Source organism: Sarcophilus harrisii, chromosome 4 (genome assembly GCF_902635505.1).
Source record: "Sarcophilus harrisii chromosome 4, mSarHar1.11, whole genome shotgun sequence".
In the NCBI taxonomy this organism is placed as follows: Eukaryota; Metazoa; Chordata; class Mammalia; order Dasyuromorphia; family Dasyuridae; genus Sarcophilus; species Sarcophilus harrisii.
Window position 1 is genome coordinate 462,234,699 of NC_045429.1, and position 21,252 is coordinate 462,255,950.

Sequence of the window (21,252 nt, forward strand, 5' to 3'; positions counted from 1 at the left end):
CGGAGCGCCTCGGGACGCAAGCTTCCCTCCCTGGGCTGAGACTCTCCGCAGGCAGAGAAGCCGCTTCTCCACTCTACAGGTGGGATCACCGGCCATTCCCACTCTGCTCTCTCCACAGCGGGCTGGGCCTTTGCTCCTTGTCGTGACCTCCTCCATTAAGTGCTGAGTTCCCTGAGGAGGCTCTTCTGCCCCCTTTTCTCCCATCGGCACTTGGGGGGCCCTGACACCCTCGGGTGCTGGGAGACACGGCCAAGAGGGGAGGAGCAACAGCAAGAGGTCATGTGACTCCTCCATGGGGAAACTCCAGCCAGGGCCTGGTCTCAGAAAATGCTGTTTTCAACAAGTGGTGATTCATGAGGAGTTAGTCAAGCTCACTGTCTTCTGGGTAGAGGGGGGACCCTCCGCACCCCCCCCTCTCAGGGGCCGCCGGGGCCACAGCAACAGCCTGAGCCCAGAATCTGCCCAAAGTGAGTGTCCAAAGTGTCACCAGCTGGAGCAGCGCTCACGGCTTCCAACCCTCCGCGCATTCCCCCCCCCCCCCGCGCTTATTCGGAGACCCCTTTGTTCCCTCACCCAAAAGGGGCCCCTCCCCCCCTCACCACAGAGACAACTTTCTGGGGCGCTCAGAATCTGAGCTAGGGCCAAGGTGGGAGAACGGCCGGATCCGGGGCGGGGGGGGGGGGGAGGGAGCTGCACGCTAACTTTCAAAGAAACACCGAAGGGACCCTCAGCAGGCGGGGACCACATGATACATCTGCACACACTCTCACACACACACACACACACAACCTCACACACATACATACACTCACACAATCACACTCACACACACAATTACACACACTCAATCACACTCACACACACACTCATACATATTCACACACACATCCTCACACATGTACATACACGTACACACAATCACACACTCACAATCACACACACACAATCACTCACACATACTCACACACATCCTCACACATAATCACACACACACTCACTCACACATACTCACACACAATCACACTCACACACAATCACACACACACACAATCTCACACCCTCACACTCACAAACACACATCCCCTCACACCCCCGCGCGCTGCCAGGGCACAGGAACCTGTTTCCTGCCGGGACAGCATTGCTGCAGTGGCCAGCCCTGCTCTCTCATTCTGTACAAGTGGCCACCGCCAGCTCTGCCCAGCGAGACGCTCGTGGCCACAAGTCTGGCAGTGGAGCGGAATTCGAGCCAGCCCCTCCCGGGGGCTCCGCTGCCTCCCAGGGTCCCGGCCCTTCCCAGGATTCGACAAAATGGCTACAGACGCCCTGGGGTGCCAGGTTATCACCGCCCCCCTGCCTCCTCGGAGCTTCCTTCTCCAAGCACAAGGTTCCTCAAGGACAAGATGAAAAATGTGCATTGCCCCCGTGACCAGGCCCGTCCTGGCAGGGCCCCCGCGACCAGGCTGCCCCCAGTGCCCTGCTCTCTCTCCCCCCTCGCATGCAGCCGCTGGCCCCCAGACAGCCTTGCCCTCGGGGGCAGGGACACAGAATGGGGCCGCTCCCCCTTTACCTGCACTAGGCATGTGGTTCACTCTGGGTGGGGTGAGCAGCTCGACAGGCTGGTCTCGGCCAGAAAGTCCGTCTGGAGGAAAAAAAGAAGAGAAGCCGTCAGAAGCTGCCCCGGGGAGAAGCTCCCCCCGCTGCCTGGGGCTCCCCCAAAGCCCACGGGGGCCGGCCCGTGGGGGACCCGGGATTCCTTCAGCCCTTCCTGCCTGTCGGGCCCTGAAACCAAGGCCTGGGCTCTGTGTGACTCGTTCCAAGGAAAGGGAAGGGAGGAGGCAAGGAAAGGGTGAAGGAAGAAAGGGGGGGCCCCCGTATGTAAGGGAACATGACCCTTGCCTCCGGCCACGATCCCTCACAAGCTCCGTCTCCCAAAGAGCGCCAGAAAGAGGGGAACAGGAGCCCCACGGGCAGCGACGTTTTGCGGCTCTCTCTGGGTGACCGAGGTCAGGAGCTGAGGCGGCCAAGCCCCCGGGGCTGGTTCTGGTGGGAAAGGGGGAAAGCCCCGCGCCAACCGAGCCGAGGGCAGCGCACAGAGCCGGGGAACGTGGCCGGGGCCGGGCTGGGCTCCCCTCGGGAACACGGCGACCCCGGCCTCCCAAAGCCACAGAGAGCCCACGGCTGGGGGAGGAGGGGCGCGGGCAGGCGGGGCTTTTCCCTCCAACTCGGTCACTTTTGTTGCGGCTCCTGACGAAGCCTCATCTTCCCGTCACAGGTGAGGACGGTGGTTTCTCGGCAGCTCTGGCGTTCCCTCTCTCTCAGCCCCCCACCCCCACCCACCTAGGAAGCCGAGGGCCCCGATGCAGGTCACACCCGGGCCTCGCAGAGAACGTGTCCCCACATGGGCCGTCTTGGGAAAGGAGGAACGGAGCAAAAGGCCGTGAGGAGGCCCGCGAGGGGCTGCACTTCAGCAGAGCTCGCTGGGAAAAGGCGCAGAGAAGGGGCCGGAAGCCAGATCGGAAGCTAAGTCTCCATCCCGCTCTGCTTCCCTCCTGAAGCCCCCACCCACTCTCTGGCCCCTGCCCGTCTGGGGGACCAGCCTGGGAGCTGGCTACGGTCCCGCTCTAACCTGGGTCAGCCCTGAGACGGACAAAGTGAGAGAGGGGACATCGTGACTTCAGAGTGACAAGCTCTGCCTGGGAGAGCACGGGCAGGAGGTTCTTGTGGGAGCGAACCCAGGGTGACGGGAGCAGACCCAAGAGCCCTCCGAGGAAGGACCCGCCCGTGGGGCTACAGCAGGGCCGGCCCCAGCGGCTTCAGGCCACAGGCAGCCCCAGGCCCCTCCAGCCCTTTGGGGGAAGCTCCGGCCCTGCCTCAGGACGCGAGGAGTCCCTCCCAAGGCCCAAAGGGGCCGGAAGCTACCCCGCCGAGACAGATGGGCTTTCCTGGCCCCCGAAGGCCTCGGCCCGGCCACATCCACCTGCGTCACAAGCCCAAAGCCCCGGCCTGGAGCCGCTTTGCTGACTCAGGGGGCTCCCACCCAGAAGGCCCCTGACCCGCAGAGCCTGGGCCCAGGTCATAGAGAGCAGCCCCCTCAGGGGTCCGTGTCCCAGAGTCCTGCCCAGCCCGGCCTTCCTGGGCCTCCGGGTCCCCCTGTGACCCAGCAGAACCCCCCTCCAGGCCCCCGGCCCGCTTTTTGGAGCCCAGGGGATCCAGCCTGGGGCCCCTCGGACTGAGGCAGGCCCAGGCTGTGAAAGCTGCTTCCCCGCTGGAAAGGCTCGGCCGCCTCCCCCTGACCATGGAGGAGGAGGGAGGACAAGAGGGGCGTGAACCCCCAGTCCCACAGCTGACCCGCTTTGTGCCTGCGGAGGGGCTGAAAGTGCCAAGATGCCCAAGCTGAGCTGCCTGGGCTGGAGGTCGCCTGCCCTGGAGCCCCGGCCCCTCGGAGGCTGCAGCTGCTGCTTCGGGCAACATCTGCTCCTACTCCAGCCTCCGGGGGGCTCCCTCTGATCCCCACGGCCTGGCCTCGGGAGGCTCCCTCTGATCCCCAGGGCCCGGGCTCCCCCATCAGGCTGGGCCAGACCGCTGGGCTCTGACCGCCAGCGCCGATCCGGGAGGACTCCCGGCCTGAGGCAGCCGCAGCCGATCGCCACCTGGCCAGACGAGCCGTCCCCACGACCTCAGGAGCGGCTGCTTCTCTCCAGGTCTCAGTTCCCTCTTGTGGACAAGGAGGACGCGGCGCGGCCCTTTCTCCGCTCTCCCAGCACAGAGACGTCGCTTTGACTAAAATCGGAAGGCAACGAGAGGCGTTTCTGAGCGCGCGGCCCCCGAGCGCAGAGAGCCCGAGCCCAGAAAGCCCAAGGGGACGTGGCTGCCCGCTTGCTCTCCTCTCCTGGGGCTCGGCCGGTGTTACTTTCCAGGTGTCAGATGGTGCCTGGCAGGGCTCAGATCTCACAGGCCCCGGGCCCAATCTCCGGCTCCTCAGCAATGAATCATTCATGTCTAAGGCAGCGAACCGCAGCGCCCACCTAGTAATGCGGGGGGGGGGGGCTGTGGGAAGGGTCACTCCCTGAGGGCTCCGGGGGGGGCAGCCAGGAGACCCCTGCCCCACCCCCTCCTTCCTTCCCATTAAATGAGCCCCACTCCCATCTCCTCCCTTCCCCAGGTCAAAGGCAGAAAACCAAGAAGGACGTGGGAGAGGCCGCACGGGCAGGGGCTGGACACGGGCTGCATGGCCTTGGGCACAGCCCCTTTCCTAAAGTTTCCCCATGTCTAAGACGGGGGTTGGACTCAGTGACCCCCAAGAGGCTCCCCGCCAGCTCTGAACCCACTCCCATGGTTGTTCTTACAAGAAACCAGGACCCCCGAGAGGCCCCCGAGCCGAGCCAAGGGTGAAGCTGAAGACGGCAGCGGCCGAGGAGCCCAATGTGGCCCCAAATCACTTTGGAAGCGTTTTCTATCTACTTACACACACGTGTGTGCAAGAGAGACAGAGACAAAGAGAGAGAGACAGAGACACACAGAGAGAGACAGAAAAAGAGAGAGAGAGAGACAGAGACAGAGAGACAGACGGAGAGAGAGACAAAGAGAAAGAGACAGAGAGAGAGAGACAGAGAGAGACAAAGAGAAAGAGACAGAGAGAGACAGAGACACAGAGAGAGAGATACAGAGAAAGAGAGAGAGAGAGAGAGAGAGAGAGAGAGAGAGAGAGAGAGAGAGAGAGAGGCAGAGAGATCTTCCCTTTGTGAAGACTAGGGGCAGTTCCCCATCTGTCTCCATGGCTGGCTCAGTATCCAACACATAACAGGTGCAACACTGGAATGGCAGAAGACACCCCCCGCCACCATGGCACATCCCGTTAAAGCCGTCCTGGGGGGGGCCATCTGGCCCCCAGACAATTCTCTGGGACCCGTGGCATTAGCTGCACCAAGGCCCTGCACCAAGGCAAAAGATCCTGAAAATGTGTCAGTCTGAAGCAAAAAAAAAAAAAGGAGGGACAGCTGCTGGGGTGCAAGGGATGAAGCCCCAGCCCTGAAGTCAGGAGGACCTGAGTTCAAATCTGGCCTCAGACATTTAACACTTCCTGGCTGTGTGACCCTGGGCCAGTCACTTAACCCTGATTGCCTCAGGAAAAAAAGAAAAGAAAAGAAGAGAAGAGAATATGAAAATCGGCCTTGAGAAATCCCTTTGGATTCTTGGCCTTTGGAATGGACAAACTCGGCAGGAGGCGCCCTGACCCCCAAAGGGCCTCAAGTTCCCCCCAGGGTGAGCGCGCTGGCAGCCATTGGGGGAGAGTGGACTCCAGGACACTTGTGGGTTTTCTCCATGGCTTTCTTTAATCTAGCAAACGCCAACGCCGAGTCGAGCAGAGCCCTCGCTGCCTGCGCAGTCACTCCACCCAAAGTGCCCCTCGAGGCGCCCCCGACACCCGTTCAGCCTTCGTGGCAGCCCCCAAGCGCAGCCGCCCCCTCCACCCTTTCCACTGGGGTCCCAGGAAACGGCGGCCTCCCGCCTCCCCCAGCTGGCTCTGCCCCCTCTGGACGAGGAGCTTCTCCCTCCTGCCTGAGCCAGATGCCCTTCCCGCCTTTGCTCTCCCACCAATTTTTTCAGAGTCTCGTCCCCCACCTGCTCACTCAGAAGTTCTCACTGTGACTGCGGCGTCTTGGATAAAACACAGATTCACCTGCGAGACCAGGAAAAGATGCCAGGTCCGGCCTGCTCTGTTTTCCAAAAGCCTTAATTCACCCCTGCCTCCCCCCCTCTTTCATCCCCCCGTCCCTGAGCGGGCGGCGAGCCCTCAAGGGTTCAGTTCCAGAGCGGGAGTGGACTGGTGACATCGGACAAGGAGGGCCCCGACGAGCAGGAAGCCGGTGCCCCCCAGCCTGAAAAGCAAAGGCCAACGGTGGCACCTTGAGAGCCTCCTGGGCCCCTGGGCAGCCTCCGCGCATCCTCTCAGGGACTGCCAGGGCCAGCTCCAAGCAGTCCCGACGCCCAGGATGGACAGTGCACGCCCTGGGAGGGGCCGGGATGGGAAATGTGGGACGTGGGCGGGCCCCGAACCATCTGGAGCCACGTTTCAGACACTTTAGACCCAAGTGAGCAAAAATGAAATGGAAAACGAGATGACGGACGGGAAATGACGGGCGATTACCCAAAATGTGTCCCTTCTCCGCCTCCTTGCTGCAAGTTTGCAGGCCGGGGGTCCGGGGGGGGGGCCTAGAACATTTACAAGGGAGAAGGCGATTAAAGAGGCGCGATGTTGAGTCTCCCCTCAAACCGAGGAAAGGCGCGCTCCCCGCGGCTTCCTCTCCCATCCTGTACTCGGGGAGCTGTTCTGGGAAGTCTCCCCAGACCGAGCAGCAACATCCCGGGCACCGTGATGGCACTTTAATTGGCCGGGGAGCCGGGGACGAGCCCAAAGCAAAGCAGTCGGAGGAAACGAGGGGGCCTTTGCCTGGCTCCCACCGCGGGACATATGAGCCCCGGCATCCGGGAACGCCGGGACCGGCCTCTGAGACCACCCAGCGGCTGCGGTCAGCTCCACGGCCAAGTCAGTATGAGGGCGAAAAGGAGGGAAACTGATAACAGAGTGCCCTGGGGGGACCCAGGGACAGCCCATGGACTCTATACAGTGTGACAGTGGGCAGGCAGGGGAGAGGACCGGAGGGAGGAAAGGAGAAAGGGAGGGAAGGAGGGAGGAAAGGAGGGAGGAAGGGAGGGAGGAGGAAAGGAGGGAGGGAATGAAGGAAAGAGGGAGGGAGGAAGGGAGGGAGGGAAGGAAGGAAGGAGGGAGGGAGGAAGGGAGGGAGGAAGGGAGGAAAGGCGGGAAAGAGGGAGGGAGGGAGGTCTAAGAGGTTCCTCTGTCCAGACCTGGGCGGGACCGGCCTCCCAGATGCTGCAGCAGACACGCCCACTGCTCTCCATGCTCAGCTCACTACCAGGACTTCCTCCCAAGCCCCCTCTCCCCCCCCCACCATGTACACCCAGAAAGCAGCAGCTTCTTGTTCCCTCCTCAGGGTTGGGAGCCTGGTGTTAGCACAGTACCAGGTATGCAGGAAGCACTTAATAAATGCTTCCCTTACTTATCCATCCTCCATTAAAACACCAGCTACGAGATGCGAGAAACGGGCGCAAATCCAAGTGATTTCAGTGCCTGAGGGGCCGGGAGCAGCCGCTCTGGGTGACCGTCCCATCAGCCCCTCTGGCCAGCGGCAGGAAGGCCCCGGGGGGCAGTAACGGCCCCTCGATCCTTGGGCCCCGCTGCCCCAGGGCCAGCTCCCTCTCGCTCCCGCTGCAGGGAGGCCGGCCCAGCCCAAACAGCCGCACTCAGAACACAAGTCCCGAGGCGGCGGCCCCGTTTTTATGGCCCTCGCAGCCCCAGGTTCCGTCCTGAGGTTCCTCTGGAGCCCAGAGCAGCAGGGAGCTCCCCACCGAGAACCGGGAGTTCCCGAGGCGCAGAGTCCGTGCTGGGACTGGCAGGAGAAAAGCCTCGAGGCAGGAAGCAGCCTCAGGAGGGCATCTGCTCCCTGCCCACCTCCCCCGCCCTTTGCCCAGAACACCTGGGACGGGACTGTCAGATGGGCAGGGGCAGCGCTGGGGGCAAGTGCCAACGTTCGGCCCTTCGGGGACCCGGGACGAGGAAGATGGAGGCTCACCCAGCGGAGGAGGGGGGGCCTGCAAGGGGCCCCGGGCAAACCCGGGTGGAGCCTCTGCCCCGGAGCCACCGGAGCCTCGAGGCTCCCATTGCAAACCCAGACTGGGCCCAGGGGGAGCCCCGGAGGGGCCGCAGAGAAGGCAGGGGAAGACTCGAACCCGAGGCCATCGCCAACCCGCCCTCCTCCCCCGGCCCCTCATGCCTGACTCTCCTCTGTCAAACAGGAATGGGGAGAGGGTGCCGCCCCCACACTGGTGCCCAGGAAACCCCCCCATCTTGGAAAAACTCAGGGCCCCCAGAGGCCCCCAAGCCCCCACCCGGCTTTCCCACAAAAGCTCAAGGATGAGCTGCAGGGACTGGCCCATGGGACGGATCCCACAGTGGGGGCTGGGGGCTCAGAGGCAGCCCAAGCTGGAGGCCCCGCCTTCTGTGCCAGCAGCTAGTCCCCCTCCCTCCTTTCCTCCTTTCCTCCCTCTCTCCCTTTTCTCCCCTCCCTCCCTCCTTCTCCCCTCCCTTTCTCCCTTTCTCCCTCCCTCCTCGCTTCCTTCCCTCCCTCCTTCTTGTTTCCTTTTCTCCCCCTCCCTCCTGTCCCCATCCTTCCCCGGGGCCGGAGCACCCTGACCCCTGTAGACGCGCTCTCTGCTGCCCTTCCCGGCCCAGGTCCGGCCTCCTGTCCGGCCCGCCGCCCGCCCTGCGCCCATCTCTGGCTCTGACCCAGGGAGCCGGTCCCGTACCCTTTGAGAGGCCGGCAGGGAGCACGGAGAGAGCCAGAGGCCGGGAGGCTGGGACAGGGCAGGCAGAGCTAAGCGCCCATCATGCCCCACCCCCCACCCATGGGACGCTCCGCACAAAACACAAGCGCGCTCCCCAGGCCGGCGGGAACCGGGTCAGCACCTTGCCCCACCCCCAAAGGCCTCCCGGCCCAAGTTACAGAAAGGACCCTGATCCTCTGAAAAAGGGCACCCCGTTCTTGGGGAAACTGCAGCCCTGACGGCCCCGTTGCGAAGAGGATCCCTGCACTCCCTTTGGGAACAGGAAACCAGGCCAGCCAGGGGGTGGCACAGCGAGGCTGGCGACCGGCCCCCCAGGCCTAGGCCCCCGGGACGCAGGATTTGCATTCAGGGCCCTGGGCAGCCCGGGCTGCCCCCCCAGAGACTTACTCTGTTAGTCTCCGGCTCCGAACCAGAGGGGGGTGGCCCCCCAAGCGGAGATGTTCCCGCGGCGCCCTCCCCTCCGCCCCGTGCCTGCGGCCTGCCAGCTGCCAGCCTTCTGCCCTCCCTCCCACAGCAGCTGCTAGAGTGGCAGGCCCATCTTGTCCCGGGAGGGAGGCGGGGGCAGGGCCCGAGGGCACCAGCAGCAACTGTTCCTGATAATCCTCTGCTACAGAGATCAATTCCCAGGAAAACAAACCGTGCTGCTGGCGGGCGGCGCGTGCACCTTGAACCGGCTCGGGCTATAAATAGACAGCGAGCCTGGGACTGCCATTGGCCCGCCCGCCCCCTCCCTCCCGCTGCCCGCCCAGCCCGAAGCCATGAGCCGGGCCTGCAGGAGACCCGAGGGAAACCGCTTTTTCCCCCGCCCGCGGCCTACCTTCCTTGGGCAAGCACAGGCTCAGGAGAGCTGCCGGCTCCGGGCCCGGCGCAGCGGGAGGGAGCGCTGCATTAAGCGTGGCCGGAGGCTCAGAGGGCACGAGGGCAGGAAGGGCCCTCAGAGCCCCTGGGTCGGGCTTCGCTACAGTCCCCACGGGCGCCGAGGGGAAGCTCTCTGCTCTCCGCCAGGCTGCCCGTGGCCGCCTCCAGCTATCAATGGGTCCTTTGGACCATATTACGGGACGTGGCTCCTTCACGATTACTGGCGCGCGTCAGTGCGACCGTCAGCATCACTTGGGGGCTTCCAGAGGTTCCGTGGGTCCTTCTGAAAATAACCCGGCCCGGTGGGCCCCGGCACGGCCACTGCCGAGCGGCAGAACTGGCGCAGCCTGCGCGCCAAGATAAAAAGAGCAAGAACCTTCTCCCTCCCCCGGCGGGACCGGGCCTATAAAGTGGGAAAGATTAAGTACAATATCTGATTTTTTCAACAACGAGCAGTTTCCTGGGGGGGCTTTTCCAAAGACTTCTTTGTTTAAAGGATAGTTTTCTGGAAGGGGAAGGACACGGGCAAAGTCTGGGGATCAGAAACACGAGCACAACCAACATCTACTTTGGGAAAAAACAAATCCTAAACAGACGGGGCCTTCCTATTGTTCCCACCGGGGCAACCCCAAAAATTGGGCACTAGCTCCGGGCTGATGAACAAAGTTGGTTGCTGGGCGGGAAGCCCAGGGTGTGCCCTCAAACCCACACAGAGGGACGACACTCCTGAGCCGAGGACGGCAAAGGGCCTGGAACCACTAGGTGAGAACTTGGAGAAGCCCCACTGGACTTCAGGCTCTCGGAGGCCGGGCTGCCTCCCTCCCCTGAGCTCCCGGCCCAAGAACTCCGGCGCCCCAGCCCAACATCTGGTTCCCGTTCCCCGACGGGGCTGATTACACAAGCGCCAGATGCCGCCAGCCTGGGCCCCGGGGTACGGCCGAGGCTCGTGAGGCTCACGGGTCGGGGGGAGGAGGGGGTTGCTGACACACTCGCAGGGAAGGCTTCCCGAGGCCTGCACACTGGGAGGGGCCGGCTCTGGGGCCCCCTTTGGACCGTGGCCCGAGTGGGAGAAGGAGGGGCCAGAAAAGGTACCCACTGTGTGCCCGGGGGAGGGGAGCCAATCTGGGTGACACTCAGGGCCCTCCCGACCCCCTGGGAGGCGTGGCCCAGTCAGGTGGCCCCTTCTGCTGCTGGGCAGCGACCCAGGGACACCCCAGGAGCACACTCTGCCCACGGGGGCAGAGTGTGTGTGATTGTATGTGTGTGAGTCTGTGTGTGTGACTGTATGAATGTGTGTGAGATTTTGTGTGTGTGTGATTGTGTGTGCGGTTATGTGTGGTTGTATGTGTGAGACTGTGTGTGACTGTGTGTGTGTGAGATTGTGTGGGTGTGATTGTGTGTATGTGATTGTGTGATTGTATGTGTGTGTGTCTGTGCACACGTGCCCTGGCACCGGGGCTGGTTGAGGGCACACTGCCCACAAAGGTGCCAGCAGCATCTTGGGCTCCCGTGGCCAGGGAAGGACAGCAGAGGCCGCCCCGGGCAGGAAGTATCCGAGCGCCCTCGGGTCCATGCAAACCCCCCCAGGGAAAGGGCCGGCAGGACAGGGGTCACAGGTGGGGAGAGCACCCCCTCCCCTCACAGGGCCCGCCCACGGGCCTTCCTTTGGGCACAGCCGTTCGCCAGGGCTCGTTCCCAACCAGAAGCGGGACAAAGGTTCTCGGGAGAGACGGGACAGCGGCGGAGACCCCGGAGGAGCGCCCCAAGACCTCCCCGTGGCAGCGACGCTCAGCACCACAGATGCACAGGCAGGAAGGGCCCAGGCTCCCCAGACAGACTGTCCTGTGAAATGGGGAGGGAGAGCAAAGAAGCACTTAGTAGGCACCTGCTGTGTGCCGAGCCCGCTGTCCACTCAGAGCGCCCACATTCTAATGGAGGAGGACACTCCACCAAAAGAGCACGGGGGGGGCCTTTGGAGGAGGCCTAAAGGTGGGGGGGCCTGCATGGGGGGTCTATAGGAGGGCCTGTGGGGGGGCACAACCCCCTCCCCTGAAAAAGCAAACCTTGAACCCATTGCTCTGCCCTTCTGAAAAGCTCCCTTAAGGCAGAAAGCCATCTCGCTCTCATCTGCAGGAGCCACAGGGGGTCTGGGGTCAGCAAATGAGCACACATTAATCCCCTACTGAGTGCCCAGGTTACGTCATGGGGGGGACAAAGAGACTAAAAACCAAGGAGCCAAAATAGGGACACTGCAAGTACCAAGGAGTCAAGGTCATGGGCGGGGGCTGCCCTGGGGGGCGTGCTCTGGGGAGGAGGAGGAAGGAGGGGGAAAAGGGAGGAGGGGAGGAGAGAAGGGGAGCCTAAGAGTCATCGGTGTTCAAGGGGTAGAAGAGAACGTCCCGGGGAGGGGTCAGAGGCTGATAGAGCAGAAAGAGTCCCAAGAAAGGGCCGATCCTGAGGGGGGAAGGCAGTGCCCCCATCTGGTACCAGGGGCTGGGGGGCTCCCAAAGGGGGCCAGGGCCGGGGGCTGCGGGGAAGGGGGGAGGGAAGGGGCCTCTGGCTGTGCAGACCCTAGTGCAAAGCCGGAAGCCCCCCTTGGGGACACAGAACGGGCTCAGAGAGGGCAGAGCCCCGCCCCCTCCTCGCCCGGGGACATAAAGACCCCCCCAGGCCTCTCCCGGGGTCCCTGGGGGGCCCCCCACCTGCCCTTCCCAGAGCACGCCCCCCAGGGCAGCAGCTCCATCTTAAGGGGGAGGGCCCCCTGCCCCAAGCCCTGACAAGGCGGGGCTGCCCAGAGAGCAAGAGCCCTGTGTGAAGGGGGCGAGCCCGGCCAGCCACAAAGTGCCCTTCCAGCTTCAGACTCGGGGCACCGCCCTCCCCCTCCGCCGCGGCCCCTCCCCCTCCCTTGAGGCCCCTCCCCCTCCCCGTGACTCCTCCCCCTCCCCCTCCCCCTGCGGCTCTGCGGCCGCGGCCCGGGGGTGTTTATGTCTGATCCCAGACCAGCAGCGGCCGGTGACGCCGCATTGACGCAAGAGCCGCCCCCCGCGGCGCCCGAGCCTCGTCAGGGCCCAGGAATGCTCCTCCCGCGGGCCGGGCCGGGCGGCCTGAAAGCCGAGCCGCGGGAGGCGGCCCAGACCCAGGCCAAGGGCCCGGAAACCCCGAGAGGCGGGGGAGGGGCCGCGCCCGAGAGGGCCGAGATCCCTGGGACCCGAGGGAGGCGCCGCCACGTGCTCCCCGGCCCCGGCCCGGGCCCTGGCCTCTGGCCCCTGACGGGCAACTCCCCAGTGGGCCCCAGAGCCAAAGGCCCCCACCCAGGGTCCCAAGGCCCCTCTGCCCCTGGAAGGAGCCCGGTCGGAAAGAGCGCGTCCTCACGGGCCCACGGGCTCAAAGGCCCCCAGCTCTTCGGCCTCTGCAGGAGCCACCAGTGTCCGCATCTGGGGCAGCCTGGCCCCCAGCCCCCTCCTACGGCCCCGCCCACGGCCCCGCCCACACACCTCCTTCGGCCCTCCCACGACCCCTCCCACACCCCCTCCTTCAGCCCTCCCACGGCCCCTCCCACGGCCCCTCCCACACTCCTTCCCCTCCCACGGCCCCTCCCACACCCCCTCCTTCGGCCTCCCAGGCCCCTCCCACCCCTCCCCACGGCCTCCCACACCCCATCCCTCCCTCCCACATCCCTCCCCCCCTTCCCTCCCACGGCCCCTCCCTTGGTCCCTCCCACGCCCTCCCCCCCCTCCCACGGCCCCCTCCCCACCCCTCCTTCAACCCTCCCCAGGCCCCTCCACCCCCTCCCCAACCCCCTCCCCACCCCCCTCCCCACTCCCTCCTCCCGGCCCCTCCCCCCCCTCCCCCCCAATCCCCTCCCACACCCTTCCCCTTACCCCTCCCCCCCTTCCCCTCCCCACCCCCCCCGGGCCCCTCCCCCCCCTTCCCCCACACCCCTCCCCACCCCTTCCCCGGCCCCTCCCTTGGTCCCTCCCCACCCCCACGGCCCTCCCAAACCCCTCTGCCAATTCCCCGGTGGAGACAAAACTCTGCCGGCTTCCCAAACCAACCCCCCAAACTGTCCAATCCCAGCCACACCTTAAACAAGTTCATCCCAACACCAAGTCATTGTCCCCCCCCATCCCCCCTTCCCTCTCCCCGGGCCCAATTCCCCCCAAGGGTGGCCCAACCCCAGACCCCCCCTCCAGGGCCTCGGGCCTTTTCTTTCCCACCCACATCCCCCTTCCCCACCCTCCCCATGAAAGTTCCTCCCGCAACCCTGGGAAGGGCCGCCCCAAGGAAAGGTCTTTATGGCGGGAACCCAGCGGGCTGCTTTGGGGTCCGAAGGCCAACCTGCCAGTCCTCCCAGCCCCGGCCCCATCAGTCTGTCCCCGTAGCAAGGGAGAAAAGGCGGTCCGGCAAACTAACAATCGCCTAAAACCAAACCCCTCCCTACCTCCCCCCCCGCCCCCTGGTTACAAACACAATCCCGGGGGTCACCACCAAACATTTTTGTCCCCCCATTATTCCCAACGTCCGGGCTCCCCATGGTCAACCCTTCCACCCCTTCAGGCCGGGTCAGGGGCTTGGGAACCAGAAACCGTCCTGGGGCCACCTGAACCAAGCCCTGCCCCCTCCCTTTCCCTCTTCTCCCCCACTTCCCGGCCCAGCCTCCAGGGGATTTGCAGTATTAACCCTGGCCCAGCTGCGGCATCTTCGGGCATCTGCCTGGGATTCGCCTCAAAGGCCCCTCTCCAGGGTGGCCGGGCCCAATAAAAACAGCACAAAGGGGGCCTTTGTCCCCAAATCGGGGGCGTGTCTCCCCCCACCAGAGCGCAAGGGCCCCCGTGCTGCACCTTTGGGTGCCGGCCCAGCCAGAGACGGGGATCAAGAAGGCCCGGCCGGACTCCCAGGCCTCCCAGCCCCCACCGTGCACCCTCGGGAGAGAAAGACCCGGCCTGCGCAACACCCACATGAGCCCGGGAGGCTCCACACAGACAGCACTGCTGCGCCAAGGGGAGGAGACAAGGGGCAGGATGGGAAACTCTCAGAGGCCTCGGAAACAAGACCCCCTGGGCCGGCACTGGGGGCTGGCACAGGAAGGTCCGGCACTGGGGGCTGGCACGGGAAGGCCCATCTGGGCAGCCCTGGGGAGCCCCGCCTCCAGCCCTCCACGCCTTTGCTTGCACACACAGAACCCGAGTCCAGGCCGCATCTTGGGACAGATTCATGTCCCGCCCTGCCCTGCCCCGCCCAAGCTCCCACTCACGCTTCTCTTTGCCCCCCCACCCCCATGGCCCGGCTGCAGACCACAGCTCATGGCAAAGGGGCTTCCCGGACCCAGCCGAGGCCTGGAGCCCTGGACTTGGTTCCACGCCGCCCCTGGCCAGGGCCCTGGTCCAAGGCCCGCAACCTAGGAGGCCCGCCTGCGGGCCCGAAATTTCCGGGAGCATCGGGGTCCGTGCTCCCCTCACGGCTTCCTCCTCTCCTTAAGCAGCCGGGGACCTCACGGGCTCCTCGGGTTTCTGGCACCTCCTCCCCCGCTGCCTCCTGGGCTGGCCTCGAGTGTCTTTACGCAGGAAGCGCCCAGAGCCCCTGGGCCTGGTGGGACAGTTCTCCTCATTCACTCACATCCTGCTGGGCTTGATCCACCTTCCCAGGCTGGAGACTCCACGTCGGCGGCTCCATCACCTCCCAACGATCCCAGGGTCTCCCCGAGCTGGGAAGGGCCTCCCTCCCCCTGTCCTGGGTCATCCCTGGGCCCACTTCGGCTCTGAACAAATCGGATGCCCCTCACGGCGCGCCCCCCCGCCCCGCCCCCCCCACCAGTGCCGCTCCTTCTGCCCCCAGGCATCCGGCAGAAGGAGACTTGGACTCTCCCGCAAGGACCCAAGACCGGGACGCTGTCAGGGGCATCCCAGCCAGCCCCTCCCATTGCTCCAAGCCCTTGGGCTCAGGTCTGGCGCCCTCCTCAGGCCTCTTGGCAATTCCAAGCGACCACCCGAACGTCCGCGCTGGGAACTTGTCAGAGCTGGCTCCGAGCCGATCCTGGAGCCGCCTCTCCGACTAACCCGGGGCCAAGGAGACCCGTCTGTTCAAGGCTCGAGGAGCACTGAGACCCAGAGCCGCCCCTTTGGCCATCGCTCCATGGGGAGAAGCTCCTCCCACCTCTGGAGAAGGCCGACCAGATAACTCGGCGCTCCAAGGCGCAGCGAGCGGTGACCAATGACCCGAGGACCCTCAGCCGGGAGTCCGGAGGGGAAGTCATGTAGACGCTCAGAGCCCCCACCCCCGAAGCCAGAGTGCCCTCCAGGCCCGACCCAGGAGCTCACGCGCTAAGCCCTAGAAATCAAGATGGCAGCTCGGCGAGAGGGCAGCTGTTATTTTCAGGGAGAGAGGAGTGAAGGGAGCGAGGGGGGAGGGGGCTGGGAAGCCGCTCCCAACCCCGAGGGGCTCCCGCCGTGTGGCAGCAGATTCACAGCTGCCAAAGCCCCGGCGTCGCAGCGATCCACACTCAGACCCCCAAGGCTCTCGGGAAGTGACCTGCCGAGGGGCACTGACTCCCAAACCGATGGGGAAACCCTGGAAACTCCAGTCAGTGCCCCCGTCCTGGCCGAGCAAGCACGGCCCCCAAATTCCCCCCCCGTCAGTGAGTCTGGCAGCAGCCCCTGCCCCCCCCCAGCTCCCACACACATTTCTGAGTGTCCTCTCCATCCGGCAGCGCCACAGGGCGGCCACAGAGCGGGCTCCGGGGCCCCCTCCTCACTCACAGCCAAAGGCAACAAAGGCCACCCACACAGCGGGGGCGAGCGCAGGGTCCTCCGGGAGGCCGGGGAGACCCGCAGGTGCACAGGCACTCCCCGGCTCAGGGGCTCAGCCAGCGGGGGCCTCGTCACAGGGAACACAGGCCATGGGAGGACCGAGGACCAGCTTGGTCAAGGGAAAAACTGCCCGATCAAAAGGCTGCCTGGGCCTTTCCTGGCTCCCCAGCAGGCTGTGGGCACGAGCGCCCGCCCTGCTCGCTTCAGAAAGGCCCTTCAGCAGCTGGCCCCAGGGACCCCCGAGAACCGCCCCCAAGTCACAGGGGGTGCCGGCTGAGTGGCAGGAGGGGCCCACGCCCCCGACGCCACGGGCCCCTGCTGGGCAGTGCGTCGCCACGGGAAGTCCCGAGCAGGCCAGAGGGCCCTTTGTTGTTGTTCCGTTCTTATCCCTAAGGCCCAGCACAGCGTGTGGCACCCGGGGGGGAGGGGGGGGGAGCAGAGCCCTCCTCCGCCATGCTTCCAGGAGGTGGCTCTAAGCCACTCTGTGTGGCTGCTCTTCCTCAAACGAAGAGCACTGTCTTCATCAGTTTCCTTTTCTTTGGCTCCAGAATGTGCTCCTTGTCCGCTTCCCTCCTGCTGGGCTCTTTACGTCCCCTCCTTCTGGCATGTTCTTGGTCTGCTTATTTCCTTACTGCCCATTCTTTGCTGGTCTCTGTTTTCCTCGGGCCCCCTGAGCTCATTCTCCCCGGTCCCTTTGCTCCCCATCGCTTCCTCTCCCTTGGCCCAGGAGGCCCCGCGGGCAGGTCTCCTCCTCCTCCACTGTCTCTTGTTCATCAGCCATGGCTGAGGTTGGAGTAAAACCCACTGAAACCCCAAAGCAAGAAGACAGGAAGTGGTTCCCTTCTTCTCTATCTAATGGACGCGCTCATCTGCTTAACGCAAAGAGAAAGAAGCCCCAGAACCGCCCACGAGGAATAAGCCACCTGGAGTCCATTTGCCAGGCGTGCGCCCCGTGGGCAGCCTGGAGAGCGGGGGAGGCCGCCCGGGCCCTTTCTGCCCATGGCCGGAGCCGCCGCCGGGCCCTCTGCTCATGGATCGACAAGAAGCAGGTGACTCGGCTGGACAAACCCCAGGCTCGTGGACCCCGACTCCTCCCGGGCACGTCACACGCAGGGCTCCAAGGCGCACCCAGCACTGAGCCCGCTTTAGTCACTGACCTGGGAGGCACTGACTGGACAAGAACGCGACGGGCTCGCTCGCCAGCGTCGCGGGAGACGCCTCGTGCCCACCTCCAACGACGTGTGAGTTTTTCCAATTCTCTGCCCCTCCCCAGCACGCTCGCTGTGGGAGCCCCAGAAGCCCGGGACGTCCTCACAGGAACAGCTGCCGCCTGCCAGGGGTCTGGTGGCTCTGACCTCGTACACGAGAAAAACAAGGTGGGAGGAAAATGCGCTTGGCTCCGACTCCGACGGGCCCTTGAGCAGACACCACACGGACAAAAGCGAGGAGAAAGATGAGAAATCGCCCGATATCCAGGAAACCGAGTCACTCTTTCGGAAACGCCGCCCACGTTCTCTGGGCCCAAAGGCTGAGGGTTCCCAAGTCCTCTCGGCAAGGTGGGGAGCGAGCCCGAATGGAAGCGAGCAGACGACGGCGGCCGTTGGAGGGCACTCTGGCCCCCTCCGAAGTGAGTGCAACGTGAACACAAAGTCATGGAGGAAGGGAGGAAGAGGCGGGGCCGGTCCCACAGCCGTGCCAAGAAACGGGACACGGGCAGTGGGTCTTCCCTGGCCCCCATCCGGTTACTCGGGGCCGGCCTCTGGCTTGAGCTGGGCCCATTCATATAAACCAGACTTTGGGGGCAGCATCGCGGGCAGGAAGCGCCAGCCACCGCCGCCACGGGAGAAGCGAGCTCGCCGAGGAAAGCGCCTCAGACTCCTGTGGGGGCCTCCAGCCCCACACTCCGACCAAGAGGGAAACTTCCTGTTCTCCAGAACGGAAGCATCCGGCCTCCAGCCGCCAGCTTGTGGCTTCTCGAGGAATCACTCTCTCCCCTGGGGTCCTTCCCGCCTCAGTTTCCCTCCTGTTGGTGCGAGGGTTGGCTCTTGGAGATGGCCCGTGGCAGCGGCCAGGTTAAAGGCCCCCCCCCATCCTTGGCACCCGGAGTATTTGTTTGATCCCAAAGTTCACCAACACCGCCCCAGAGCTGCCGTCCATTCCCCAGCCCGGGCTGGGGGCAGCCCCAACCCAGCTTCTGGGTGGGACGCTCGGGGCCCACAAGGTGGGAAACTCAGGGCCCTGCTCCGGGACCCGCCAAGCGCACGTTCCATGGCGAGCAATGACTCTCCTCCCGAATTTTCCACGTGCGACACGCTCCCCTCTGAAACTTCACTATCACTGGCCCCCCGCCCTCATCCTTCGAGAACCTGGAAATCCGCACCTTCTGCCACGAATGGGAGCCCCCAAACCCCGCCCAGCCCGGGGCACACTGACGGGGGCCGGGGGCCCTCTCGCCTAACAGGGCGTCTGCAATTCAAAAGGGGAAAAGGAACGGCCGGGCCGGTGGCAGAGCGGGCCCACCTTCGGGCGACTAATGGGGCCCAGGTCGGTCCTGGCGGCTCTGGCCAGAAGCCGCCAGGCCATGAGCCATCCCGGGAGCCCAGCTGGGCGGAGATGCCCCCTCCCCAAGTCCCCCGGTCACCGCCCCCACGAACCGAGCCCCAAGCTGGGAAGGGGCTGGGCAGGCCCACTCCCGGGGGGCACTTACCTGGGTGGGTTTGGGAGCTCATTGCGAGCGGGGGCAGGTCCAGGAGGCAATTCAGAAGTGATCACAGAGCCCGCGGGGGCGGCCGACGCTCCACATCACACAGGGCCCGGGCGGGCGAGGGCTAGGGCATGTCCGGGCGGGCGGCGCGGGCGGAGGAGCGGCCGAGGCTCGGCGGGCTTCAGAATCGGCACCTGCGGAGGAAGGGAAACAGACTCCTCAGATCCGAAGGCCGACCCTCCCGGCCCCCCAGCGGCTCTGCCCAACAACCCCGGATGTGATGCCCCTCCCCCCGCCATGGGGGGCCACGTCCCCTGGCCCAGGGCCACGTCCCCCAAACCCCCCTCTGACCCCCCAGACCTCAGCGGGCCGGGGCTGGGCAAGGCCCAGCCAGTCAACAGTGAGACTGGGAGAAGGGGGCGAGTCCTTGAGAAAAAGCACAGGGAGCCTCGGTCGCCCCGACCCTGCCTGGCGCCATCTTCCTGACAAGAACACGAGGAGGAGGAGGAGGGAGTGGGCCGGCCGCTGCCAGCGCACAGAAGTCTGCAGGGGGTCTTGGGGGCCTCTCCAGGACCCGATGCTCCTTTTGTCCCCCTTTCCCAGAGGGGGAAACTGAGGCAGCGCCGAGGTCCGGCCCGAGCCCGGCTCTCACGCTGCCCACCCTGCCGCCCGCCCGCCCACGGGTCAGCGGGCGACTCCCAGGGCCCGCAGGCACTGCTGGCCCAAACCAGGCTGTTTTAGGACACGAGGACGGACCAAAGGTGGATTTCTGGTGATAAAAGGCAGAGCTGAGTGAGCTGGAGGCTGTGAGGGGACGCAGGAGTTCCTCCACCTCGGCCTGCAGGGTTGGGGGGTTGGGGGGACTATGCCGCTGGGCCTGTGACAACGGCCGGGAGGGTCAGGGCCAAGGATCTGGGTCAAGCCCAGGGCTGTGGTCGTGGGGGCCCGAGGGAGACCCCAAGGCCCTTCCACTCTCGCTCTGCTGCCTTTTCTCTATAAAGGGGAAATCAGGATGACGGGGGCCCGGGAGGGACGGGACCCCAGCCGCTCAGAGGGCAGCTGCCCGGGCGAGGGCCCCTCTCCAGGCCCCAGACGGTCTGAGTCCGTCCTTGCTCTTCCCAAAAGCGGCCACTCCCGGGCAGGAGGAGGGCGGCACCCCGGACAGGGCCGGCGGGGACCAGGCCCCCACGGCCTCCCTCCAAGCCCGGACCTCGGCACGATCGGGGGATCCCGGAGCCCGAGGGTGGGTATGGGGTCATTCCCCACGTCGTTACCCCAGGTCAGAGCGCCCGCTTGGGCTGAGGCCCCAGCTTCTGGGAAGCAGCCCTTCCCCACCCCCCCCGGGGCTCTGTCTTTGGGCCAGTGTGGATTCGGGCCCTTCCTTAGCCCGGGGGTCAGACGTCCCACTGTGACCGAGGAGACCCAGCGGCTCCTGGGGACGATTCCCCCCAAGCCGCCTGCCCCGAGAGCCCACGTGGCCCTTCCATCTCTGGCCCAAGCTGCCCACGACCAGCCCCGGCCCCTCCCCTGGCAGCGGGGAGACCCCCTGGTGACCCAAACCTTCTCTTCTCCAGGGAAACCTTCAGTCCCACCTGCGAGGGAGAGCTTGGGGTCCTGGACAAATGGAGCTCCATCCCTTTGGCCACTCTCTCTGTCTGTCTCCCTCCCTCCCTCTTTCCTTCTCTCCCTCCCTCTCCCTCCTTCTCTCTTTTGTCCTGGGGGAGCCAGCAGCGGGCCCCGGGCGGAGGCAGCACCCGCAGGTGGGCAGGCAAGGACAGCGCAGCCCCCCCGGCGCCAGCAGCCGCCCCGCCTGTCCGGCTGCGCCCGGGGAACCTCTGCGGGGCCAGTGCCCTGGCTCATGGCCACCCACGAGCGGGGCCCGCACTGTCAGACCCCCGGTACAGCTCGGGTCACTCAGGGCAGAGCGCGGGGCATCCGTTGCTGTCACTCTGTTAGAGAGGACAGAGGCCCATTACGCCCCATGTGGCTCGCACCCATGGCACCCGTGTCTGCCAAACAACACCAGCTCCAAGAACACCACTGCTCTGGGCCCGGACACTTCTGGGTTCAAGGAGCTCCCGAGGAGACCTGCAGCGGGGACTCGGTCCTCTGGGCAGCGCCCACGGACTTTGGGACACACTCCCGCGGCAGCAGCCGGAGCGGGGGCCCCAAGGCGGGAAAACCTGGGTCTGAGTCCTCCCTCTGATGCTGGAGCTGAGCCGCAGCAGCAGCAGACACGGCCGGTCCCTAAGGCCCTGTCGCGGTGCTGGAGGGGCCCTACACGCCGGGAGTTCCCCAGCCTGAGGCCATCAGGGGCCCCAACCACCCTGTCGACCCAGACTCCCCCACATCTGAACCGCCGCAGGCCCCTAATTGTGCGATCCCCCGTCGGAGCTAACCCACCCACCCAGAGCATGGAGGGAAGGCACCGCAGGCAGCCACAGATGGCCAAGCGCGCCT

General features: G+C 65.3%; 1 protein-coding gene across 1 annotated transcript in view; it reads right to left on the minus strand.

The window, feature by feature from the left end:
- Positions 1 to 19,046, minus strand: part of HDAC4 (histone deacetylase 4) — a 79,500-nt gene extending 60,454 nt beyond the window's left edge. The window contains exons 1-2 of the mRNA XM_031968777.1: positions 18,796 to 19,046; positions 1,568 to 1,639 (exon numbers count right to left, since the gene is read on the minus strand). Of these exons, the coding sequence (XP_031824637.1) occupies positions 1,568 to 1,639; positions 18,796 to 18,817 (94 nt within the window). The 5' untranslated portion in view covers positions 18,818 to 19,046. The remainder of the gene's footprint in view (positions 1 to 1,567; positions 1,640 to 18,795) is intronic.
- Positions 19,047 to 21,252: the final 2,206 nt, after the last annotated feature.